Source organism: Galeopterus variegatus, unplaced genomic scaffold, assembly GCF_000696425.1.
Source record: "Galeopterus variegatus unplaced genomic scaffold, G_variegatus-3.0.2 Scaffold3891, whole genome shotgun sequence".
Lineage (NCBI taxonomy): Eukaryota > Metazoa > Chordata > Mammalia > Dermoptera > Cynocephalidae > Galeopterus > Galeopterus variegatus.
The window spans coordinates 100,421-126,900 of NW_007730002.1; the positions used below are offsets into that span (position 1 = coordinate 100,421).

General features: G+C 42.0%; 1 protein-coding gene across 1 annotated transcript in view; it reads right to left on the reverse strand.

Moving 5' to 3' along the window:
* Nucleotides 1-23,990, reverse strand: part of ERO1LB (ERO1-like beta (S. cerevisiae)) — a 46,670-nt gene extending 22,680 nt beyond the window's left edge. Inside the window, exons 1-5 of the mRNA XM_008586227.1 lie at nucleotides 23,834-23,990; nucleotides 16,623-16,742; nucleotides 8,811-8,894; nucleotides 4,324-4,365; nucleotides 2,658-2,740 (exon numbers count right to left, since the gene is read on the reverse strand). Of these exons, the coding sequence (XP_008584449.1) occupies nucleotides 2,658-2,740; nucleotides 4,324-4,365; nucleotides 8,811-8,894; nucleotides 16,623-16,742; nucleotides 23,834-23,935 (431 nt within the window). The 5' untranslated portion in view covers nucleotides 23,936-23,990. The remainder of the gene's footprint in view (nucleotides 1-2,657; nucleotides 2,741-4,323; nucleotides 4,366-8,810; nucleotides 8,895-16,622; nucleotides 16,743-23,833) is intronic.
* Nucleotides 23,991-26,480: the final 2,490 nt, after the last annotated feature.

Genomic DNA, 26,480 nt, shown 5'->3' on the forward strand with positions numbered 1-26,480 from the left:
TTTTTTTTTTTTTTTTTTTTTTTTTTTTTTTTTTTTTTTTTTGAGACCGGTAACGGGACGGGAACCCTTGGCTTGGTGTCGTCTGCACCGCGCTCAGCCAGTGAGCGCACCGGCCATCCCAGTGATCCGAACCCGCGGTGGGAGTGCTGCTGCGCTCCCAGTGCCACACTCTCCCGAGTGAGCCATGGGCTCGGCCCCAACTGCGTACTCTTGACATCTCCAGCCGGATGTCTCATCAGCAGCTGCAACTTAACAAGTCCAAAGCCCAACTATAATTTTCCATCAAACTTGCTCCTCCTGCAGGTGTCCCCAGTTCAGTAAACGGCAACTCCATTTTTACAGTTCCAAATCCTGTAGTCATCCATAAAGCTCCTGTCTTTTTCATACCCCATATCCAATCATTCAGCAAATCCTGTTGGCTCTATCTTCAAAATATACCCAGAATCAGACCACCTGTCATCACCGCCACTACCACCCAGGTCTACGCTGCCATTTGTCTCAGTGGGATCACTACAATAACCACACAGCCAGGCTTCTACAATGTAACACCAGGCTGCGTCGACACAGGCCCTTGTTCCGCTGCTCAAAATCCCCCAGCGACTTTTCTTCCATCTCAGTTTAAAAGCAATATTCATTATATTATCTCCAAGCCTCGAGGAGATCTCCACCCACCCCAGCCCCAGCTCCCACCCCTAGCCTCTTCTGCCCTTGCCTTCTACTACTTTGCCCTTGATCGCTGTACTCTGGTCACACTGGCGGTCACACTGGCCTTCTCGTGGGTCCTCAAACCGTCGGGGCTTGATCCTGCCAGGGGTCTGGAGTGCTCACCCCCCAGGCGGCCACGTCACGATTCAAGCCTTCACATTGTTCAGCAGTGTGTTCAAACGTCCTATTACTACTACGTCTTCCCTAACCAACCAATTTAAAGCAGAGCCACCCCCTCGCCCCTCGCCCTCTCTGTTTTTTCTCCCTGTTTTACTGTTTCCCTAGCTCTCGTCACCATTTTATGCTTACTTCTCATATACTTTACTCGTTGACTGTGTTTCCTCTGACGAGGAGTAAGCTACAGGAGGGCAGAAATTGTGTTTATCGTGTACGCTGCGGTATTCCCAGTATCCCAGAACAGTGCTGGGCACATTGCAGACGTTCACTGGTTGAATGAATAAGAAACCCAAATGTCTAACAAACAGATGAAAGAAATGCTCACGTTCGCTCATAATCACAGAAATGGGATACTATTTACCACTCGACTAACATTACCAACTCTGGCAAGGAGGTGGAGAACAGAAGCTCTTAGCACTGGATGCAGCTGATATTCACGCGAGTACTGTGGGTGCCACCAGGCAATATCACGAGTAGTTGCAAGTGGACAAGCCTGACACTCAGCAACTTCACTGCCGGTGTACAACAGAAAACATATTCCGGAATAAATTAAAAGGCGAGCCCTAACAACCCGTTTAGCCGACAAAGGGTTATTATTAGACTATTTAAAGAACACCTACAAATCAATAACAATTTAAAGATCTAACCCCCCCAGTGGAGAAACAATGGCCAAGAATATGATCCAAGGTGGCATGGTTTGTAGAAGTAAAAAAAAAATGCAAACAGCCTAAACCTCCATCAGGAGGAAAACAGATAAGTAAAATATGGTATATTTATATGACGGAGACCATTCACCAGTTAAAAGAGTGAGACAAATCTCTGTGTTTCAACATAGATCTGAAAGCAAAATGTATAATGAAAAAAGAAAGTTGCAGAATGTTAAATACACTATTATCATTTATACAAAGGAAAAATAAAACCACATAGACAAGGTAAAACTATATATCATTTATAAGTATAAATGTATATATGATAAAAACAAAAACTGCATTACACCGAATTCATGATTGTACCTACCTTTAAGGATGAAGGGAAGAAAACAAGATTAGGAAACAGAACATAAGGGACTTTAAATTAAAATATGATACTTCTTGTTTCTTAAAAAGCACGGAAGAAAAATTTTCTTCAATATTTAAGACTGCAAATTTTATTATGAGTCATTAGCAATTATAGTACAGAAATACAAGTCTAAATAAACAGAAATTTACAAGAGTTTCTGTGGTGTTCCATTCCCAACTATAGATTATGTTCAGTCATTTTATGCTGCATGATCTGCGAACATTTATAGATTATTTATGCTGGCCCTTCAAAAGCAATTTTCCGCTGAGAACAAATAAGGAAAATTGAAAAAGAAAAAAAAAAGATCTATGAAACTTAACAGTTATGCTAATAGCAACTTTTATCACTCAAAATGTAACATGCAGATTGAATTACTATTTATAAAAGACTTAGAGGCTCAAGCCACTGTTCCCATAATAATCAGGAAAAGTGAACCTATGAGACTTGCTAGCTGAGAAATCTTCTAAATTTCTACTTTTTAATCGATTTACTCCTGATGATACATTCTAGAAATTTAAGGACAAATCAGCCAGGAAGAAGCAAAGCTATTATGGAATTTACGATAAAGAGTAACTTTTTCTTCCTTTTAAAAATTTATTAGTTGAAAATTTAATGGTTAAGCAAAAATGTCTTATCAAAATCACAAGAAAAACAGAAGATTATTGATATAAATAAATGAAAGAGAATTTTTTTAATACTACCAAAATAAAACTTGCCTTAATGTGCTGTTAACTGCTCCCAGCTTATTAGCTTGCTTACAATCTTCTAATTCTTTGGTATTGTTTGTCACTTTCAAATACTGCAAAGAAGTTCATAAAAAGTAAGTTTAGTAATAGTTATTCTCTTTCTCTTTATTCCAGCTTCTACTGGCAGGATAATCAGTGAACCGTAATATACACTAAAATCCCCAACATGTGTAAGAAATACAAATGAAACGAGGTACGAGTTCCCACCTACTACATAAGCAAAGACATTAAAAATTTAGCAACTAGCATTGGTGTGTTGGTGATGATGTAAAGTGAGAAAACGCTTTCAGACAAGAAATTTGACAACATATTTAGAGAGCTGTAAAATTGCATAAACCCTTGAATTAATAGTCCCATTCCTGAGACCATATCCCAAGGCAAAAATTGAAAATAAAAGGTAGGAAAAGGACCACCTTAGAAAGTTAGTTGGTGCTACCTTGTCATGTTGAGATAGGTACGTCTACAGTTCAGGCATCCTCCTTCTAAATATAGACCTAGAGAAATTCTTACATTTGTGCACAATGACAAAGGACAAAATGCTAGTGCATCATCATTTGTAATAGCAAAAAACCAGAAACAATTGAAAAATCCATCAATAGAAGAATGGCTAGTCTGTGTTTTACTCTCACAACTGACTACTGCACAGTTACTAAGATGAATGAGCACAATCCACATATTATCAACACAGTAAAGATTTCAGAAGCATAACACTGGGTAAAATATCAACTGAAAAAAAATGTTTTTAACCTGAAGAAATACAAAAATATAATGTTATTTTAAAATTTCTTAAATTTCACACACAATAATCTGTGCATTACTTGCAGACACACATGCAATAGAAGTATAAAGCATATGACGTATAGATCCATGTGCAATGAGAATATAAGACCATGGAAGTATCCTTCAGAAAAATGGGGAGCTCCAGAGGAGGAGGAAGTAGAATGGGATCGGGAAGAAGTTCGGGGGGTTTCAGCTGGCTTTATACTGTTTTATTTATTGATGATAGATCTGAGACAAAAAATAAATATGAGACAGTGAGCACAAACGAAACTACATGGGAGAGAGAGCAGGAAGAAATGGAGAGAGGGTGCACAAGAAGGCAGAGAGGGGGGATGATCTTTATTACGAACGTACAATGGTGAAAGATTAGAAGTCAACAGTTACCCAAAACATGAATGGCAAAATAAATGACAGCAGGCTCATCCTAGGAGAAAAGGGTCATCTTTAATACAGGACTATTTTAATACCATTCAAAAGTATTCTACTCAAAATATCTTGATTATTGTTTACACAATATAACCCTGCATCTAACAGGTTGAATAGTTGAAACAGAAGACTAGATATACCTACATGAGAAAACAAACCTGCCGAATAGGTGATCTGACATTGTAGTTGCATTTTATAGTTCTTCTACAGGTTGCAAAAACAGAACTGAAATAACTTCAAAAAAAGCTAGGATTGTATGATCTCTCTGCTTGCTGCAAGAATTAGGGATTTGGACCCCTGAGGCAATGTCTCTATTCCGACTAACCATGTTATGGTTACTGCTAACATCTCTACTGCAAACACTATCCAGGAGTAAGTGGTGACTTTCACTATGTGAAGCAGAATCATTCGAGGAAGAAAAGGGACTCACCTTATTAGAATGCCCGGCTTTAATTCCAACTGGAACTTTACTCTTAAAAGAACGAAAACAAAAATTTTAAAAGTGATCTCTACACTTCTTTGAGATTTCTTCACAAATTGGTAATGCACTGCTCTCATTCACAGGGTATTTTATGTCGTGGGCAGCAAATATACATTCATTCGAATTCTGTTTTCACACTACCCCTTAAAGTAAAAGTAAAGAGTTGTCCTAATTTACAGACTTATAAATCAAAGTATAGACAATCGAATGACATACACAAAGTCAGAGAGTCAAATCAGTTCTAATAACTCTCAATGCAATGTTTCTTTATAGGTTATATAATTTTTAGGTTAAAAATCTGAAAATCACTTTTTCCATAGCCACAGAAAAGGAATCTTTTTAAAGTTCAAAATTATTTAAAATATATTATGCTCAATCTTAATTTCTGCTCTAAGATAACATTTAAAATTTAGGCTTTTTTTTCCCCCTTAACTTTTGGTGGCTGGCCGGTAATAGGGATCAAAGCCCGGACCTTGGTGTTATCAACACCATACTCTAACCAACTGAGGTTTAGGCATTTTGGATTACTAGAAGGCAAGAGCCAGATATTCAGCCCATATGATTAGGGCTTCCAATCCAAGTAATCGAGGGTTTGCCAGTGGAAGAACTGCATGTAGATCCAATACTCTTTTCCACAAAGCCTATAATTAGTGTGAAGCTTTTTTCTTTTCTTTTTTGGGGGTGAATGGCCAGTACTAGGAAGTACAAGGAAGTGTCAAGATTTGATAAATAAATCTGTGAATTATTACAAGTGGTTTATCAAATAGAACTTTAAACAAAAATCATATTTGAAAGAAGACAATCCCAGGCTGATCCTCTGATCAACTCAGGGGAATGATTTCCAACATCTGAATCTATGGTTTTCAAATTAACGGCAAATTACTCATTAAAAATTGTTCATGTTTCATAGACAAGTTCTAACCTAATATTTAGAATAAATATTGCCCTGTCAGGCTGAAGAATGTAGATGACGATGGTGACAATAAGAGATTTTTTTTCCCTATCAACAAAAAGACTATCTAGATAAAATATCACTTGCTGCCAATATTTTATCACTTCGGTGTTTTCTCTAGGACCTCTAATAGGGAGCAGGAGAGAAAATTATAAAACTCAAGTCAAATCTAGACAAAGTTATAAGACCCTGAATTTACAATCTGGAACAAATATTAACCGAAAGTGCTCTCTGACTACTATATGTCCTCTAAGCAGTAGAGTATAGTATGCCAAAATCACAATTATTAGCAGCTTTTTATTTTTTATTTTTTTATTTTTATTTTTTTCCCTTTTTGTCTTTTTTCGTGTCTGGCAACGGACCACAACCCTCAGTGTCGCGCCCGCACCGGACCGGGACCGGCAACGGGATCGCAACCCTCGGTGCTGCGCCCGCCCCTCGCTCAGCCAGTGAGCGGGAACCGGTCTGTACGTGGGTTCCGAACCCTCGGCGGGAGCGCCGCCGCGCTCCCAAGCGGCGCACTGTAGCAGTGCACCACCGGGCCGGCCCTATTAGCAGCTTTTTAAAAAGTCTGGTGCAGAATGTAATAATTTGATTAAAGCAAACCTTAGATATAGGCCATTTATAAATACCAGGGAGAAGACTATCATGAATAACACATAAACAATACATACAAAAAATAATTATTAAAAGTAATGATAAATGTAAAGCTAATATAAAATCAAGCATGGAATAAATCTGGTTATTGTCTCTAACACAAGTAATATGGAGCAGTCTATAAATTATGAAATTAAGTGACCCTCACAATTAAATTTGGCTTCAAATTATAGAATGCATACTGCATCGCAAGTTTGGGTACAATATGAAATGCCTAATGAATTCTTCCCCAAAGAGAGACAAACACAACACTGTGTATCAAAGCCAAATAATGAGCTCTTACAACTCAGCAATGAGAAAACAATTAGTTTTCAATTTAAATATGGGCAAAGGATTTGAATAGCCATTTCTTCAAAGAAGATATACACATGGTCAATAAGCACCTGAAAAGATGCTCGATATTACTGGCCATCAGGAAAGTGCAAATCAAATCCACAATTAGATACCACCCACTAGAATGGCTAAAATAAAAAGGCAGACAATCACAAATGTTGACAAGCATGTAGAGCAACTGGGACCCTAATACCTCACTGGCGGAAATGTAAAATGGTGCAGCCATGTTGGAAACTGTTTGGAGTACCTCGAACAGTAACACACAGTTACCATATGGTCCAGTAATTCCACTCCAAGGTGTATGCCCAAGAGAAATGAAAACAAATGTCCACACAAAAACTTGTACATGAATGTTCACAGTATTATTATCTGTAATAACCTGTAATTATCTGTAATAATCTGTAATTATCTGTTTTGGGTGGAAACAACCCAAATGTCCATTGACTGATGAACAGATAAACAAAATGTGGTCTATCCCTACAATTCAGTATTATTTGGAGTAAGAAGGAATGAAGTACGGATTCGTGCTGCAGCACAGACAGACCTTTACAGCATTATGCTAAGTGAAAGAACCCAGACTCAAAAGACCATACACTGCATGATTTTACTTGCATGAAATGTCCATACTAGGTGAATCCATAGAGACAGAATGTAGATTGGTAGTTTCCAGGGAGAAGAGGTGAGGGTAATAGGGAGTCATTGCTAATGAGAATGAGGTTTCTTTTGGGGTGATGAAAATGTTGTAAAATTAGCAGTGAAATTTGTGTAATTGTATGTATATACTAAAAACCACTGAACTGCACAGTTTAGAAAGGGTGAAATTTATGGTATATAAATTATGTCTCGACAAAGCTATTATAAAAAACAAATAATGATAGTAACATAATACACTGCTAAATAAATATTCAAAAGTTCATACTGACATAAATCTATAATTAAATAAAGAAAGGGAAGACAAAAAACAGCTCTTGCTGACAGTAGAATGTCAACTAAAAATACAGAAAAACTAGATCTAGACAAGCACGACTTGACAACCATCATACGATTGCTTCAGGCAAGAATCATCGTTGGACGCTTAAACTAACAGGTAAAAAGCATGATGAAAAACAGCACATTTTCATAGTCTAAAAGGAGTTTCCGCTTTACAGTGAAGAGATCTGGCAGACATCACCCTAAACAAGTCACCAAGATGACATCATGTGCCTTCTGATATGGCAGGCTGGGAAGGACACAAGGACACAACATCACCACTATGGGATACCTGCCAAACACGTGTGACCTGAATCTAACCATTAGGAAACACCAGAGAAACCCAAAATGAGGCATATCCTACAAAATAACTGGCCTGTATCCTAAAAAAAGGAAGGCAGGGAGGGAGGAAGTCAAGACAATGAAAAACAGAAATCCTGAGGAACCATCCCAGAGTGAAAGAGACGTGACCACTGACTGCAATGTACAATTCTGAACTCGATTCTACACCAGAAACTTCCGTGTGTGGCTACAAAGCACAAGCAGATGAAGTCAGCTGGCAATATCTGATCAAGGTCCACAGATTAGACATTAGCAGTATATTAATGTTAATTTCCTAATTTTATTAATTATGCTGTGGCTATATGAGAGAATATTCCTGTTTTTATGGAAATATACACTGAAGTATTTAGAGGTAATGGATTGTCATGTCTGTAACATATCTGTGGTTCATAAAATGATAATAAATATATTAAAAAGAGATTAATAGAGCAAATGTGAGAAATATTAACATTCTAGAAATCTGGATGAAAAGTTTATGGGAATTCTTTGTACTATTCTTGCAACTTTTCTGTAAGTCTGAAATTATTTCAAACTAAAACGTTTGAAAAGAATAAAACACTTGAATTTTCCCTTCAGGAAGGAAACTGGTCAATATGCTCTTTTCCTATTTTTAAAGACAACAAACTAGACTAACTCATTAGGTAAGGGAAGCAAAAAGTGAAATAAAAATATAGTTTACAACTAATAACTGTTCAAGGAGATAAATACAATTAACTATGCTAGACGTTATTTTCTTGGTAATAAACATAGCCTTTTTAAAAAAAATGTATCAAGACCAAGTGAAAACCTAATTCCAAGCCTACAATTTCCCCACTTTCTGCACTCTAATTCCCACTCTAAATTTGAAGTGTAGGGTCTAGTATTTTTTTTTTTTTTTGCCTATGAAACAAGATACAGAGTCAATAAAGCATGAAATAAAAGCCAACTATAGATTCAGTCCTAGAACAAGCCTCCAATTTTCCTTACATTTTAGAATCAGACTGTACACTTCCACATCCTATCACCAATCCCACTGGACACAAGTGTCTTCAAGCCCATTTAGGCAGTAAATATAGAAAACGCCCTCAAGATGTGGTTATTAAAAAGAGCACCAAGAGCCCAAATCCATTGACATTAGCCTAAAATAAAGTACAGAGGTTATGCTTGCAAATTTTTCCTTATTATTTTTATTTATTGATTATACCTCTGGACAGGGCTCCACGTGACAGTCTTTTATGGAACAGTGGCCATCTTCTGCCCAGAAGGGACATGGCCGCTTCAGATTAACCTTGAGAGAAAGAATAAGTCAGCATTAGTAAACGTGTACCGTAGTTACGGAATTGCTACCCAAGTGTCACTGTGCTGGGCACCAGTGACATGGCGGTGAGTTAAGGAGAAGTTTCCTATCCTTGTGGCATCTATACAGTTCGAGATTTTAAATGACGGCAGTTTTTCGGATGCAATGTTAATTTTTAAAATAAATGGCTGCTATTCGTCCTATGACACTTGAGAAAAGGAATAGAGATCAAGTTCAGTGCTCATCTGAACAACGCTGGAACGGATTCTAGAACCACCTTAACGTCTTCCAGCCCCTAAGGTTACCTTATCAAACAGGGTTCTCACAGGCGTCCGTTCACTTAACGAGTATGCACTGAGCACCCGCTATGTGTCAGGCATGGTGCCAGGCTCTAGGGGAAAAAAAGACACGGGCCCCTCACCTCCAGAATTTACAATCCACTGAAGGAAACAGAAATTAAATATGTTATGTTTATTTAATTACAAGTTGGGGTAAGTGCCACAAAGGAAAATCCAGAGTTTTGCTATTGCAATGGCCTCCCTGCTGCTACTGCCAGCCCCCCACCCAGCAACGACAGTTATAAGCGACAATCAATCGGATCACAATCATCCCTGCTCAGAACCTTCCTGTGGCTTCCTGTCACCCTTACAGTCAATCCACACCCCGCAGCAAGCTGGACAAGGCCCTCCACGACCTGGATCCGGCCCACCGCTGATATCCTCTCTCAGGCTCCTCCAGCCACACCGGCCTCTTGCTGGAAACACACCAAGCTCCCTAGGTCTCAAAGCCTTTCCACTGGCTGCTCCCGTGGCCCGTCCAGACCTGACGGCTCACTCCGTCACCTCCTTCAGGTCTCTCTCAAGTATCACCTCAGCAGAGACCTTCCCCAGCCAGACTCTAAAGCGGTGCTCAGCATGCAACCTCCACCCAACATACCGCTTGATACACTCTCACAGCATTTGTCCCTACATGAATATTGTTTGTTGACTTCTTTATTGTCTGCACCACCCACTGTGAGGATCAGAATTTTGCCTTATTATTTTATCTCCAGTGCCTAGAATCATAATAGACACCTCAATAAATATGTGTTAAGTGAAGTAAACAATAGCAACATTACAGAGGAAGATGCAAAAATAGGCAGAGAGACCAGCAACACAGAGGACAGGGTGATCAACCTTGACCTTGGTAATACATAAGATGGGTCTGGCTCGCAGTGTTCTAGAGAAAGACATTTCTAGGCAGAGGGGTCGGGATATGCAAAGACAAAGAAGCTTAAAACAGCGCGGCACGTTTGAGGACTGCGGGTTCTCAGCTGGACAGCTCCCTTGAGCTCCCACAGGCACCTCCAACTTAACATACCCACTGCCGTGCTCCTCCGCGCCACTCTCGCCAGCTCAGGAAAGAGCAGGCCCATCGCTCTAGCTCCTCAGCCCAAAACCTTGACATCTCACCCTTGACTCCTCTCTTCCTCACCCCACATGCACCACCTCGGAAAACCCGCCCAGCTCTATCTTCAGAAAATGCTCAGAATTCGAGGTGACATCAGCCCCATGGCAGAATAGGAGGCTCTGCACACCGAGTAAACTCCCACACAGGGATCAAATCCCTCCAAATCAAAGTCAAATCTACACACTAGACAACTGAGAAGATTTGCACATGCAACTCGTGCACTAACTCTACACTGGGCACAGAGCCTTCTCGTGGGAAGGGAAGCCCCACTCCCAGCTTCTTCCCAAGGGAAGAGGGGCTCATACCACCCTATGGTGTCCAGCTTTTACAGTCCCTGCAGGAGGGCCTGGCTCTTAAATTACCATGCTCAGGGAATGACAGGGACAGGGCATCAGAGATTTCCTTCAAGCACAAAGAATAAAGGAGGGTTCTGAACCTCAAGAGCATTTCCAGCCACTGTAGCCCCTGGGGTCAGCCTGTCTTCCAACTACCCCCGGACAGGGTTTGGCCACATGCTTTTCCGGTAGCTCCCTGGGGTTTTGGCCTCTAATAAGCTGGCATCTGCAAGTCTATGTGTCCGAGGGGTGGTCAGTAATGAATACACCACCTACAGCCTACATGGGAAGGATGGCATTTCATGCATCTTCTCCCCCAGCTTGCTGCAGTGACAATCGCAACCCTACAGTCTCTCCCTGGAAAGAGGTTGGAGGCCTTCGTCAGCAAGAACAGGAGGGACAGCACTCCCGTGCCCTCTTCCCTGGCTTGCTCCTGGGATAAATTTCTGCAACTTCTCACTAGAGGGAAACAGAGGGACGTCACTGTGCCTGAATGGGGAAAGGAGCACTCCCTGTGCCTTCTTCCTTGGCTTGCTTCAGTGACAACTCCAGACCTGAAGGCTCCCCCTGGAAGTAGTTTCTGCACACATCAAGGGCCCCAACTTTTACAGCCTTCACTTGAGGCACCGGCTCCTAAATCACCTAGCTCAGTGAGTTGACAGAGCTCTGCACTCCTGAGTCTCCCACACTGCAGAGAACAAACTTGCAAATGTTCAGCAGCTCTCTCCCCAGGTTAAGTCAGCAGCCTGATCTCTGATCAGGAGCACAGGCATCTGCCTCAGACCCTCTCCTTAACACAGGGCAGAACAGCAGGAGACAAACTCTGACTCTCAGCTTCTCTGCCAGGAAAGAAGCAACTGGAACACACATCTAACACCCTGACCTCTTCAGCTGCATCCCAAGGGACTGGTTTCTACCCCACCTCAAGGCAATAGCATGATTTGACGCTCTAATTTCTTAGGGGCCACTAAGAACAAAGACAACAGACTGAACATGCACAAAGAGTTTTGAGGCACCTAGAATCCCTGGCCAGGCCAATTTAAGAGAAACATCTCCTACATGAGACCAGTCTAACAAGACAGGAGGAAGTGGTTCTTTTATCTAATGCACAGAAACCAACACAAAGAGTCAAGGAAAATGAAGAAACAGAGAAATGTGTTACAAAAATAGAACAAGATAAATCTCCAGAAGCTGACCCTAATGAAATGGTGAAACGTGATTTATTGGACAGGGTATTCAAAATGACACTTACAAAGATGGTCACTACGGAGAGCAGAGCATGAACAAACTGAAAACTTACACAGAGAGAAAATACACAGAAGTACCAAACAGAAATCACGGATCTGACGAATAACTACACTCAGAAAGTCAATAGAGGGGTTCAAAGCAGACTACATGAAGCAGAAGAAAGGACTAGCAAACTTGAAGACAGGTTACTGGACATCATCCAGTCTGATCCGTCCAATGTCGCATCCCCCCTTCCTGTGGTGGCCTTCATCCAAAGACTGACTGATGTGGGGATATAAAGGCCTAGACCTCTCACCACACGTGGGTCAGCCCATCTCGAGAATTCCCCGAAGCGTTATGTGAGCTTTCCACTGAGGCCGCATCAGGGCCTGACTTCTCTTTGTGCCCAGTCCTGATTTCCTCCCTTCCTTTCCCTCCCTCAGTTGTTGGTCCCAAGAGTAGTCCCCAATTAATCTCTGACCTTAAAGTCTCCTTCCCACGGAACCCAGCCTGTGACAACTTGTCAACTCCAGGAGAAAGAAAACAAAAACTCGCTGATATTTTTATAAGGATCTCATTAGATTTATATAAAGTCATCCCTGGGTATCCACCAGGGACTGGTTCCAGGACCTCCTGCAGATACCAAAATCTACAGACACTCAAGTCCCTGTTCTAAAATGGTGTAGTGTCTGCATATAACCCAAGCACATCCTCATATATACTTTAAATCATCTCTAGATAACTTATAACTCCTAATACAATGTAAATGCTACGTGAACAGTTGTTATACTGTATTATTTAGGAAAAAAGTCTGTATATATTCAGCACAGACATAATTTTTTTTCCAAATATTTTCTATCTGCAGATGGTTGAATGCATGCATGTGGAACCCACGGATAGAGGACTGACTGTACTAACCTGGGGAGAACTAACATCTTTATGCTACAGAAGACATCCTTCCATTTGTTCAAGCCTACTTCTGCATCTTTCAGGAGTGTGTTGAAGCTTTCATCTTTTACGTTTTGCACATTTCTTGATACATTTATTCCTATATATTTTATCTTTTTCGTTGCTAATGTAAATGAGGTTTGCTTTTCCATTATAAATTCTAACTGGTTATTGTTTGCATTTATGAAAATATTGTTTTGGACGTTATGTTTACAGCCTGTTATCTTAGTGCATTTTTTATTGTTTGTGTTCATTTTATTAGTGACTCTTGAGTATTCTAGGTATATTCTTGTCATTTACAAGTGCGAATCATTTTACTTATTCTTTTTAAATCTGTATGCCTCTGGTTGTCTTTTCCTGTTTGCACTGGCTAGTACGTCCAACAGTTATGGAGATGGTGGGTATCCTCATCTCGGTTCCTAACCTAAGTGAGATTCCCCATAAGTGAGACGCTGGTGATGCTCATGTTAGAACTGAGATCAGCATGTTAAGGAAGTATCCACCATTCTTATTTTATTGAATTTTAATCAGGAACATATGTTGAATTTTGAAGCTATAAAAGAAGCATCCTTGCGTTCTTGGAATAAGATCGGCTTGGTCATGATATATGTGTATTTTATGTGCTCAAAGCTTAGGCCGTCATCCTTGATTTCACTTCTCACACTCCACACTCAAGCCATCAGAACAGCGAATTGGTGTTACCTTTCCCATACGTTGCTAATTTGATCATTTTCCGCCTCTTCCGACGCTAGCAGTCTATTCCAAATCTGTATCTTCGCCTGGACAACTGCAATAGCCTCCACAATGGTTTCTCTATTTTCTATCTCATACCAAATAGTCTATTTTGTACAAAAATCCTTCCAATACTTTCTGATTGTGCTTAGGATAAAATCAAACATCCTCATATGGTCAGTAGGCCCTATTTTTTCCTTTTTTCTGGCCCCTACCTCTCTCCAACTCTGTCTCATTTACTGTCCTGCAGCTTTCTTCCTAGTCCTCAAACACGCTAAGCTTGTTCCTGTGTGAAGACCTTACACTTGCTATTCTATTCCCCTTCCTTGGAACATTCTTTCCCCAGATCCTATCACGGCTTACTCTTCCACGTTAGGTAGGTCTTCGCTCCACCATTACATGAGCATGAATACCTTCCTTTCCTGACCACCTTCTGCGGTACAGGGCTACCTACTCCCCCACCTCCAACCCGTTACTCTATCTTTTATTTTGCTTTATTTTTCTCCATAGCACTTACCTTATAACTATCTGAGACTGTGGTTTACTTGTTTATTATTTGTCTCCCTAACTGGAACAAAAGCTTTGTCTTAGTCACTATTGTATCTACAGTATGTAGGCTAAGGACTGGCACAAAGCAGTCATTCAATAAAGACGTGGTGAGTAAAGAAACGGAATGGACAGTACAACGGAGAAGTCGTAAACATCAGCCGCAGCAGCCAACTGCCCGGCTGCATAAAGGCAGACCTGCTCCTACCTGTATTTCCTTGCTCACTAAATCATATGTATGTGTGTATTTAAAATTAACCCCTTCTCTTAGCTTTCCTATTTTGCAACTATTGCATGTGCAGTATACAGCGACTGGTTAAATTTCCTTTTTATTTATTTCATAGGTTGACAGAACTAAAAGGAGTAGATATCGCCCAAATAACCTAGACTCGGAGATTAACTGGATCATGACATTATCCTCCTTTGGGGGAGGGTATGCGTGTGTTTTGGTTACATATGGAATAATTCATTGTGTTGGGTAGGACAATTTTGAACCACACGCGTAAGAGGAAGAATGAGATTGCACACTGTGTAGCCAAGAGCCACAATATTATTTTACCCATCCAGTTGACAGTCCCCTGATTTGCCTTTGAGAAACGATGACTCCTTTTATATTCATGCAATGGGACTGTCAACCAAGGTATCCTTCCCTCTTCTGGTCAAAGGGTCACGTGACCCTCCCTCCACCAATCAGAACCTCTCCTCCAGAAATTTGACACTTGTATAAAACATTGCAAAAATATGGGAAAATGGTTCATTTCATCCCAAATTTTGGTAATACCTTAAAGAGAATGGCCATTAATTTGTGCTCTATTTTCATCTTTTCTGAAGTGTAGGCTTCCTTGGCTTATCTTTCAATTTTGTGAGCTACTCCATAGCTTTTCTTAATAAAACTTGTGTTTTGTTAGTCAACAAAAGTAGGATCCCTAAACCATTATTTCTTCATTTGAAAAATGTGGGCCAGCCCGGTGGCGCACTCGGTAGAGTGTGGTGCTTGGGAGCGCGGCGGCGCTCCCGCGGAGGGTTCAGATCCCATATAGAGACCAGTCCGCGCACTGGTTGAGCGCGGTGCGGGCACGACACCAAGGGTTGCGATCCCGTTGCCAGTTGCGGTACGGACGCGACACCGAGGGTTGTGATCCCGTTACCGGTCACAAAAAAAAACAAAAAGGAAAAAAAAAAAAAAAAGAAAAATGTGGATAATACTGACAAAATTTGGTGTGAAGGTTAAATGAGATATTCATTCATTCATTCAAATATTTGAGTGCTTCTATTGACCAGGGCTTGTAGGGTTACAGAAATAGAAGATGCAATCCCAAAAGAGAAGAGTGAAAGAGCGAGGGTTGTGACCTATGGGTGGAGATGTGATCTGAACTTCCTGTGAAGGGACAGTCTTTGATAGAAGGAATACTTCCTCCATTGCATTAGATTGAGTCATATGAAACTGGCATAATTAACCATTTTTGAAATATAAGTAACAATTTCATATGCTTCAACCTAATAGTGGAAAGGAAGCAGGTGAAAGCAGCTACAAATGCAGAAAGATTTATAGGTTTAGTGCTGGGAATTAGAAGTAATTTATATGCAAAAGGTATATGTCTTATTTATATGCAAAATGCATAGAATAATAGACAGTCAAAAGTTTGTTTAGGTATAGATTACTCTTTGAAATAAATTCATAGAATCTGCATTCCTAAAGGATTTTGCATTCACCTTTTTTGGATATTCTTGGTGCTGACAGGGAAAAGGAATTAAAATCTTTAATTCTCTAATTTGTTGTCTATCTGTACAACTTAAAACTGCCAAAGTACTGGATTTTGTGATCCTCAAAAATATTTAAAGGTAGCCTATACAGAATCAGGGTAAGAAGAAAATCCTGCTCAATTTTTAGAATAAACTAAAAATGAAAATTAAAGAAATTATAAACCTATTGAATCCTTTAAAATATTGTTCTAAAATTTAAAATATCATTCTTTTAAAGATTGCCTTATTGCCATATTTAAAGACTGCTGCTGCCTTTAAACTATCATTGGTTATTCTGTAAAGGTCCAGAGCAGACTATCAGCAGATTTAAGAATGAATTCTGTGGTTTTACCATGGGTAGTGTTCCAGCTCCCAGAGAGCTGTCCAGTGCACGCTGCTGCTGTGGTTTGTACCACCGCTCACAATGCTAGCACGCTGCCCTCGGCACAGCTCAAAGCCTGAGCAGGTGTGTCCAGATCGGTGGCAGAACCAACCTTACAAGGGAGGCTGGCAAAATAAGTCACTGGCATTTTCAGCCTCTGTAGAGGGAAGAATCCCTGTCTCAAAACTGAAACTGTAAGACGAGGAATTCCCCAAACATACAAAGGGGATTCAGATTCTTAGTATATAAAAGATATACACAGGGTGATGAGAGGAGTCCAGACAGGTTTTCAAAAAGGTCACAAAAGTCACATCTGCAGACCGCTATATAGAAACCTTTGGCACTGATGGCACTTACCTTATAATAACGAAAATAGTCACGCTCTTGCAATCTTTTAATTTTGGGGAAGATTTTGTAGGTGTTGAAGGTATCAATGCTGTCAATATCACACAAGCAATCATCCAGAACTCCAGCGACCTAGAATTCATATGTATGTAATTTAAAATACGTAAATTACTTATGTTTCAACTTTAACAAAGCTGTACTAATACATAATACATAAAAAGATAATTTATTCATTCAAGTTAGTTGGTATTTGCTGATTAAGATACAGAACATTAAAGCAGCCATTTAATTTTCCTGTGGTCAATGAAATAAAAAAAATAAAAAGATTAAATATACCCATTCTGAAGAACTAAACATTCTTGTTTAGTGTGCAAAATGAAAAACATTAAATTTTCCTTTCCCTTCCTAAACATATATAAAATCCAAGTAGACACTGGAATATTAAAGCAATCTCTTCCCAGACTATCCTAGAAGTCACAGACTGTAATCTTATTGCTGTAGTAATGTATATCTTTCATTTAGGCTGTCACTTATGTAATACTGATAGGCATGGTGCTAAGAGCTTTACATATGTTACCTCATTTTCACTTTAGAAGTATCCTATGAATAAATATTATTATCCTCATTTTACATATAAGGAAATTAAGGTTTAGCAAAGAAACAATTTTTCCAAAGTAGAAATAGAACACATTCCCAAATCTATCAGACTTTAAAATCCATTCTCTTATCCGTTCACTACTCCAGCTGTACATTAATCCAAGAAAAGAAATTGGTATTAATAACTGCACATAAACGTAAACTATCTCAATCTAAATTTTCAATTAAAAACAGAAATGGGGCTCAGCCTGTTAGAAGTTACTCACGGTGCCTTGGAGGAACAAGCAATGACCAGATCATGGAAACCAGTCCTTGCCAGCTATCTCTTTTTCTTTCTCCCTAGGAGTGTAAATGTGTCCCCAAACTCCCCGCAACATAGAGTTAGAGTTATACATACTATCTTGAGATAAAAAACAAGGGACCGCTCTCAAGAACTGTGGCTCTGGAGTTCTGTTTGCTTTGCTGTCACACTTACTAGGATCCTGTCACTAACTCCCCAATGCCGTCCCACAGCTCTCGCTTACTACTTACAAGACTTCAAATTCTAGCTCCCTACATAACAATAGGAAAAAAGGGAACAGATACAAACCAAAAAAACTCTCTAGGTTTCAAAAATGTTTTATCTAGTGACTGCACTTTTTTTATAAATTTTTCTTAAATTGTCAACTTTTAGTTTGTAAACCATCATATTTTATTTTTTAAAAAATATTTTAATTGTGTGGACACCAAGATACAAGAATAAAAATTCATTTTCTCTTTTGTAAATGTTGCATTATATGAAAATATCACCATTTAATGGTTCTACTGTTGACCCATATAGAAGGCAGAATAATGCCCACCCCAGCCCACCCCTGCCACAAAGAAGATGCCCATGTCCTAATTCCTGAAAACTCCGATTACTGTAAGTTATTTCCCATGGCAAAAGGGACTTAAAGTTTGATTCCGTTAAGAAACTTCAGATGGGAAGACTATATTCAGGTGGGACTAATGTGGTTACAAAGAGTGTCAGTCAGAGAAAGAGACAGAATAGGGTACACTGCTGGCTTTGAAGGTGGAGGAAGAGGTCACAAGCCAAGGTCACAAACGCCTCCAGAAGCTTAGAAAAGGCAAGAAACGATTCTCCTTCTGGGAGCCTCCAGAAGAAATGCAACCTGCTGACACCCTGATTTTAACCCTGTAAAACCTAGAACTTCTGGCCCCAGAACTACAAGATAAATTTATGTTGTCTTAACTCACTAAGTTTGTGGCGATTTGTTACGGCAGCAATAGGAAACTAATACAATCCATATTTAGATTGTTTTCAGATCTGGCTAAAGAACAATGTTATCTGATTTTTTTAAAATTTGCACTAACAAGGTACAATGTTTATACGTTTTATGAGATATTTGTATTTCTTCTTGTGTGAAATGTCTATTTATATCTTTTGTTCATTTTTCTACTGGGTTATCTTTTTCATACTGATCTCCCCTATTCTAAATCAATACTGCTTCTCCCCTATTCCATTCTATTCTTCTGCAACTCTAATGAGACATATTAGACCTTCTTTATTCTCTGTCTCCTAAGTTCTCTTTAATATATATTATCCCATTGTCTCTCTAGATTTCATTCTGAATCATTTATTTGCATTTATCTTCCATTCATGTAATTTATGTATTGAATGTAATTCCATTCAAATTTATGTATTTGTTCAGACCTAGCCTAAGCTTTGCACTGTTTGAAGTGGTGCAAATATTGAATTACAAAGAAAACAAGACAAAAATCTCTACCCTCAAGGAGCTTACATCTTCACAGGGAGCTTTCATGGCAATGCATGGAGCTTCCATGCCCTCTCCTGGCACACCACCCTCCCAGCAAGTCAATGTGTTCACCAACCCCGACGCTCATGAAGTCTAGCTGTTGAAGAGTTTTTCCAGTGCTCAGTCTCCAGCGTCACCCTCTCTCCTTCCTGGAGGTTGGTGGGTGGGACCCAAAGTTCCAGCATTCTCAGCTCTTGCTCTTTGTGGTCACCAGCTGCATCCTGAAGTTAGGTGGGGACCCCACCCTAAATCACTTCATTAGCATCAACTCAGGTGTGTCTGAAAGGGACTCCTTATGAAAAACAAGTCATTCCTGTCACTTGGGAAATTCCAAGAGTTTTAGGAGCTCAGTGCCAGCAGTAAGAGACAAAGACCTGATTTTGTCTGTATGACACCACACCAAGTGAGATAGGAAGCAGGTGGGTGGAGAGTCAAAGGAACGTGGTGAGGATGCATATATCTTATATTGCATAGTCAGGAAAGGGGACATTTTGAATAAGGGGACATGTCAGATAAAGCGACACTCCAGCAGAAACCTAAGAAACCATGAGAATAAGTAAGTGCACCAGGAGAATATATGAGAAAAGTATGCTAAGAGAAGGAAACAGCTGGTACAAAGGCCTTGAAGCAAGAACACATTTGCCACATTTGAGAAACAGAGAGGCCAGTCTGGCTGTAGCATTCCTGTAAGCTTTAGCATGGGAAGAACAGATTTGGGGGAAAAGATAGGGAATTTGGTTCCTGATATATCAAATTTGAGATACCTATTAGTCATCCTAGTGGAGATGTTGAAAAAATGTTGGGGGCCGAGCCCGTGGCGCACTCGGGAGGGTGAGGCGCTGGGAGTGCAGCAGCGCTCCCGCCGCGGGTTCGGATCCTATATAGGGATGACCGGTGCGCTCACAGCGCTCACTGGCTGAGCACAGTGCAGCCGTCTCAAAAAGGACAAAAAAAAAGAAAAAATGTTGGATAAACGGATCTGTAGCTGAGAATCCTAGTCTGGAGACTTGAATTTGAGAGTCAGCTGCACAGGTGGTATTTAAAGCCAAGAGACTAGATGAAATGACTAAAACAGAGAGGAGAGAGTACAAGATTTCAATCCTCAGGTTCAAATGAGTAGCGATCAAGGGTAAAGACTGGCCTAACAGGGAGAAAACCAGAAAATACAGTATCCCGGATGCCAAAAGAAAAAAGTATTTCAAGGAGAGTAAGTGTCGTGCTATGAAAAAATGCTGCCAACGAGTAAAACTCAGGCTTAAGAGCTAACCAGTGGCCCTGCCCACAAGGAGGACATTAGTGTCCTTGACAAGCATGGTTTCGGAGGAGTGGAAGGGGCAAAAGTCTGATTGGAATGGGCTGAAGAGACAACAGGAGGACCAGACCAGGAGGAATAAAATAAAGATAACTTTACGTATTTTGAGGAGTTTTTCTAGAGACAGAATGGACAAAATGGGGCCGAGGCAGAAAGGATGGGTGGGTCAAGAGAGAACTTTATGACAGCAGAGTTAACAGCATGTTTTACGATGACAGTAACAGTCCATTAGAGAAGGGAAAATCAGTGATCCAGGAGAGACAGGGAAGATCGTCAGAGCCATGTCCTTGAGAGGGAAAGAAGGAACAGAACCTAACACGCAAGTTGAGGGACCGGCTTTTGATAAAAGCACAAACAGTTCATCTATAGTGACCCACGGGAAGTCACAGTACGTGCGTATAGGGACCAGCACACGGACAGATGCGGATGATTCTCTGGACATTCTCTTCGGATGGCTCCAATTTTGTTAGTGAGGCACGAAGCTGACAGTGGGGACAGAACAGGAGGTGACAAAGGATTAAGTAGAAAGAAAAAAGAAGAAATGGTTGTCTAATTCAATAATCATTCCTTCAGCTGGGTATAATCAGCTGTTCAATCCACCCACTGAGTTACTCATTTCATTTCTAGAACTTCTATTTCATTATTTTTTAATCTTTTTGGCCATTCTTTACAATCTTTCTTCCCTTTTCATACTTTCAAGTTTCTTTTTTTTTTTTTAATATTTAAACACATTAAACATACTGATATTAAATTATCCATCTGGTAATTTCAGAATCTAAGGTCATTACATGTCTGTTTCTGTCGCCTGTTTCTAATATCTGGTTCATGGTGCCCTGATTCCTTGTGTGCTTTGTGACTTTTTACTGTTAGTTGTTTATTCTTCTTGGCATTTTATCTTCGAGAATTCTTTAGGGCTTGAGTTGAAAATAAATCCCTCCAGAGGGGGTGGATATTTGCTTTTACCAGTAACCCATGGCATACAAATCTGGGACTGCTATACATTAAATTTTCCACTTGAAGCTTTTCCCGCACAAGTAGCATGAATTTGGCCTGCAGATCCATGCAAGGGCTGGCTCGTGGTTACAAAGTCTCAGGAGAGTTTTCCCCCTTCCCTTAGCAAGTTTCTCTACTTTCCCTTACTCATAGTGAGATTCATTTCGCACTTATGCTGACATTGAGGCTGTAGCTCTTTGGGTCCAGGCTTTATAGTGGGGTCTCCTATTAATTTCTTCTCTCTGGCAAGACACAGGCATTATTTCTTGCCCACTCCACCCATGCAGCTGTTAAAGCAGAGGCTCAAGGTCTTCAGGGTTTGGGAGAAACCCTCAGGGTAATGAACTGGTACAGCGCTATTTGAGTCCCACGTTTCCAGCTTCCCATTTGTTGGGGAGCTCTGTGTATTCCTTGATTTCATGGCACCTAAGAAATGCATTTAGAAGGATTTAAAACATATCTGAGCCAAGTAAAATACTTTTTACAAGAAGATTGTTATATCACTTGTGCTTCACCATACTACAAAGCATATTTGCATTTCATTTATAAGAAAATGGGGCATGAGATATACAAACATCTATCATGTGATGTGCTTGAAAATATTTTTCTGCTTTTATTGCAGAGACAAATTCAAAATAGATATCTCCTTAAATGACTTTATTTCTTGTGAATAGAGTTATTGTTCAAAAATTCTGATTCTTCCCTTTATCTTTACTGTTTTTCTACCAATTTAGTAGATGAAGAAGTGAAAGAACTGGCTTAGTTCCACTTTTGGTTTTGCTGGTTTCCCTCTGCTTTTCTATACTACAGAGAAGCAAATGTACAGATAGACTGTACAGACCAGAAAGGGGCCTACGTTAGGGCTCCAGCTTAATGTCACTGCCTCACTTAACAAGTCACTTAAGCTCTTTGAACTGCAGTTACCTCAATGGCCCCACTTCTAAGAGATATATCAAATAAAATAATATATATTTGAGCATGTTCTAGAATAAAGTGCACTATAAAAACAGATTGAACACTATAATAGAAAGTACTGCTGGAAACAAAAACCAAACATTCACTTTGGAAGACTTTGGCACAATGTTACTTTGGATATGCACAAATCTTCAACTGTTGAACTATATATATTCATTTGGACATCGTAAAAGTGTAGGTACAATTATAAAACATTAATTACACATAATGAATGGTATATAAAGAAACCTAAAATGAAGCTTCTCGATTGGTGATAAAGCATACAATTAATAAGTGCTATATAAAAAGAAAAAAAGAAAATGAGAAATCTTAGTTTAGAAAAATATCTAAATGTAAATTCCACTCAAACACAAACACCAAACTAATAACCAGAAAATAATTTTGCCAAAGAAAATTTGGAAAATTGACCTTTCATAAGTCTGATAGATATAACCAGATTTCCACTATTTCAGTGTTTTCCAAGTGGGGTCCAAGAGGCAATCCAAAGGATGACTGCATTACAGTAATACCTGAAAAGCTTGTTTAAAATGCTGATTCCTGGGTGAGTATACATCTGGAGATAGGGCCAGAGCAACTACATTTTTAACAAGCTCCCATACCTAAAGTTTGCCCCTTTTATTTTAACCAAATCATCCATTTAAAAAATCTTAAAACATGGATACAAATGGAATATTCAGGCATTCTGAGATTTAGTGCAGGACACCATAAAACCGTGTAAAAACTGAATCAAGTCAGGAAAACATGTTTACACGGTTACAGTCACAGGAACGTTCAATTTTCCTGAGCAAGAGCATTAATTGCTTCAAATGACCTCCCCTCATTATCAGGCCACCTGAGACCCATTTTCTGTTTTCTTTCGGCTCTTGGGGGTGCTGCCACTTTGCAGCAGGTGCAGACGAGACACAGCAGCCCCTGGCAGCCTGTTCACATTCTAGAGTAAGGAAAGCAGCAAACACCTCCCTAAGGCAAAGGCTCTGCTCAGCGAACCCCAGATTTCTAGCAGGCTGAGAACGCTTCTATAATATCCGCTCGGCCAGGACAACCCCCAAAGTCTCATTTACTCTCCAGCCAGAGCCTCCATCCACGAGCCACCAGACCAGACTTGGGCTCACCTGACGATGTCACTTAGAAGACAGCACAGCTGGGTGAAGATAAACCAGCCTTGACCCATGAGAGACGCCTGGACAAGAGCACCAGCCCAGGGACCCCTGGCCCAGAAGTTCAAGGAAGTCAAGTCTTGTCCCCCTCCCAATGCACCTGCTCTGGCGGGCCTGGGGGGTCTGTCGAGGATGTCCCCTCCCTGGCGATCGCGTGGAGGGAGGGGCGTCACCCCCCCCCCCCAGGTGCACCCTCATCCCCGTCCACCTCCCGGCCGCCTACAGCATCGGAAAGACAGAAACGAGAACAGCCGGGGACCGTCCCCACCTTCCTCGTCGTCGGCCTCTGCCCGCGCGGTCCCTGCCCCGGCTCTTCCGCTCTCCAGAAACCGCCTCAGGGCCTCCGGGCCCTCTCGCCGCGGCCGCCCCCGGCCCGCCCTCCTTCGGACTCACCTGGGCCTCGATGACGCTCGGCAGGACGCTCAGGGTGACCAGCAGCTGCACCGCGGCCACCGCCCCCTGCCCGGCGCCGGCCCCCCGGACCCCCCGGCTCATGCTGGCCTCTCCGCCCCACGACCCGCCGCTGCCGGCCGGGCCCCTCGGGGCCGGGGAACCATCCCAGGCCCCGCCCCACATCAGGCCACGCCCCGGGCGCGGGGGCTTGTGGGAGCTGTAGTCCGGGCGGGCGGCCGAGCGAAGCCGAGCAATTGACCGCGGGGCTGTCCCTCCTCCCCCGGGCTCGCGGCGGCCAATGAGGCGGGACCACGCGGGCCTCAAAACACCGTCGAGCCGGGCGCCCTCGCTTCATCCCGGCCGGCCCCGCCCACCCAAGGCCTCGCCCCGCTCCCAGGCCACGCCCCTGGGCGCGGGGGCTTGTGGGAGTTGTAGTCCGGGAGGGCGGCCGAGCGAAGCCGAGCTCTTGACAGCGGGGCTGTCCTTCCTCCCCCGGGCTCGCGGCGGCCAATGAGGCGGGACCACGCGGGCCTCAAAACACCGTCGAGCCGGGCGCCCTCGCTTCATCCCGGCCGGCCCCGCCCACCCAAGGCCTCGCCCCGCTCCCAGGCCACGCCCCTGGGCGCGGGGGCTTGTGGGAGTTGTAGTCCGGGAGGGCGGCCGAGCGAAGCCGAGCTCTTGACAGCGGGGCTGTCCTTCCTCCCCCGGGCTCGCGGCGGCCAATGGGGCGGGACCACGCGAGCCTCAAAACACTCGAGGGGCGGGCGCGTTTCCCTCGGGCCGCCCCAGGAAACCGGGCTGGGGCCTCCCACGTGGGTCCCGGCCCCGCATAGCTGCCGGGCTCCGGGTCCGACCCGCACGCACCGAGCTGGAGAGGAACCGGGCCTGGGTCGAAGCCCTTCTCGGACTCCGTTCAGCTTCCTGCAGCCTCACCTCTGCTGTGGGTGCCTGGACAAGACACCTGCGACTTGCAGAAGTGGCTTTGGCTCCTCCTGCACTTTACACGTCCCAGGAGTGGATGTCATCTATTGTCCCCACCCCCGGTCCCGTGTGGACCCATGCAAACATAAGGCACGTGGACAAGTGGGGACAAACACAGAAACACTGGAAGCCACATAGAACAGGCTCAGATCCCAACTCTAAAACATTCTAGTTAGTTACATGGCAGCCTTAGTTCCCACCTCAAATATTGTTCTAGGATCACACAAGAGTTCAGAGATAAAGGCTTAGTGGAATGCCTAGACCATACGAAGAGCTCAAAAGTGATAACTGCTATTTGTTTTATTCATATCCTTGATTACTGCAAAACTAGCAACACATCACCTTGCATGTATGTAGTGTGTATTAGCTTCTTGTCTCTGCTGTAACAAATTGCCACAAATTTAGTGGCTTAAAACGAAACAAATTTTTTAAAGTACAGTTCTGGAGGTTGGAAGTCCAAAATGGATCCGCAAGGCTGTGTTCCTTCTGGAAGCTCTAGGGGACAGTCTGTTTCCTTGCCTTTTCCAGCTTCTAAGCCACCTGCGTCCCTTGGCTCATGACGTCGCATCACATGGTCCCTGCTTTTTCACTCCCTCTGCTTCCACTGCCACATGCCTTTTCTTTCTGACCATAACTGTAGTGCCTTCCGCATAAAAGGACCCTGGCAATTACGTTGGGCCCACCCAAATTATCCAGGACAATCTCCCCATCTCAAAATCCTTAACTTCGTCACAGCTGCAAAGTCTCTTTTGCTATGTAGGGTAATTTGTTCACAGGTTCCAGAGATTAGGAAGTGGACATTTATGGGAGACCGTTAACCAGCCTACCACAAAGGGCTTTATACCTTTCGGAGCACTTTCATATATATCAGTCCTCATGACCCACTACAGAATTTGCAGGGCCTAGTGCAAAATGAAAACGAAGGACCCTGATTCAAGATATGTGAAGAATCTCAAGACAGTGACAGCAGAATGCTGAGCTAAATGCAGGGCCCTGGGTGATGGCACAGGACACATTTCCATGAGGCCAGTCTGTCAGGCCTTTCCCTCTTTAGTAACTCTTCCTCCTTTGCCTCCAAACATATCCAGATCTTCTCTAGCTTAAAAACAAGAAGTGTTGCTTGATTCTTCCAGCTCCTTTCTCCTGTCTCCTCTCCTTTTCTCTGCCAAACATGTGCTTCCTCCCCACCCATTTTCCCATCCCCTCATGCACATGACTGTGCCTCTGATAAGAGAAAGTTTTGCCTCTAGATCCTTGTCTGTGCTGTATTTGATGGTGCTGATGACACAGACTTCCTGGTATAACATACTTCTGTTATACAAAACTCTTTTTAAATGGCAGTTAATACATTTTCTTATCAAGTCTCAGGTCTTGTAATTGCTCTTATTCTCTGTAATATCAAGAGCAGAATCCATGGCCTGTAGTTGAGAACCCTTCAAGATTTGTCATTCAAGTACAACTTGAGTGGGCAGCTGATGGAAAGGGGAAAGCAGGCAGGGAACTCCAATGCAGGGGGCAGGAGCTTTTGTCCTGTTGGTTACCTAATCTGGAAGGTAACAGCAACAATACCCCCTACTAGTTGGTTTTCAGCTCAGAAGCCTGACGCATGACTTCTGGGAACAAATGGGTTTTTTCTAGGGGAGTGAAGTTAGAAATAGCTAATGTT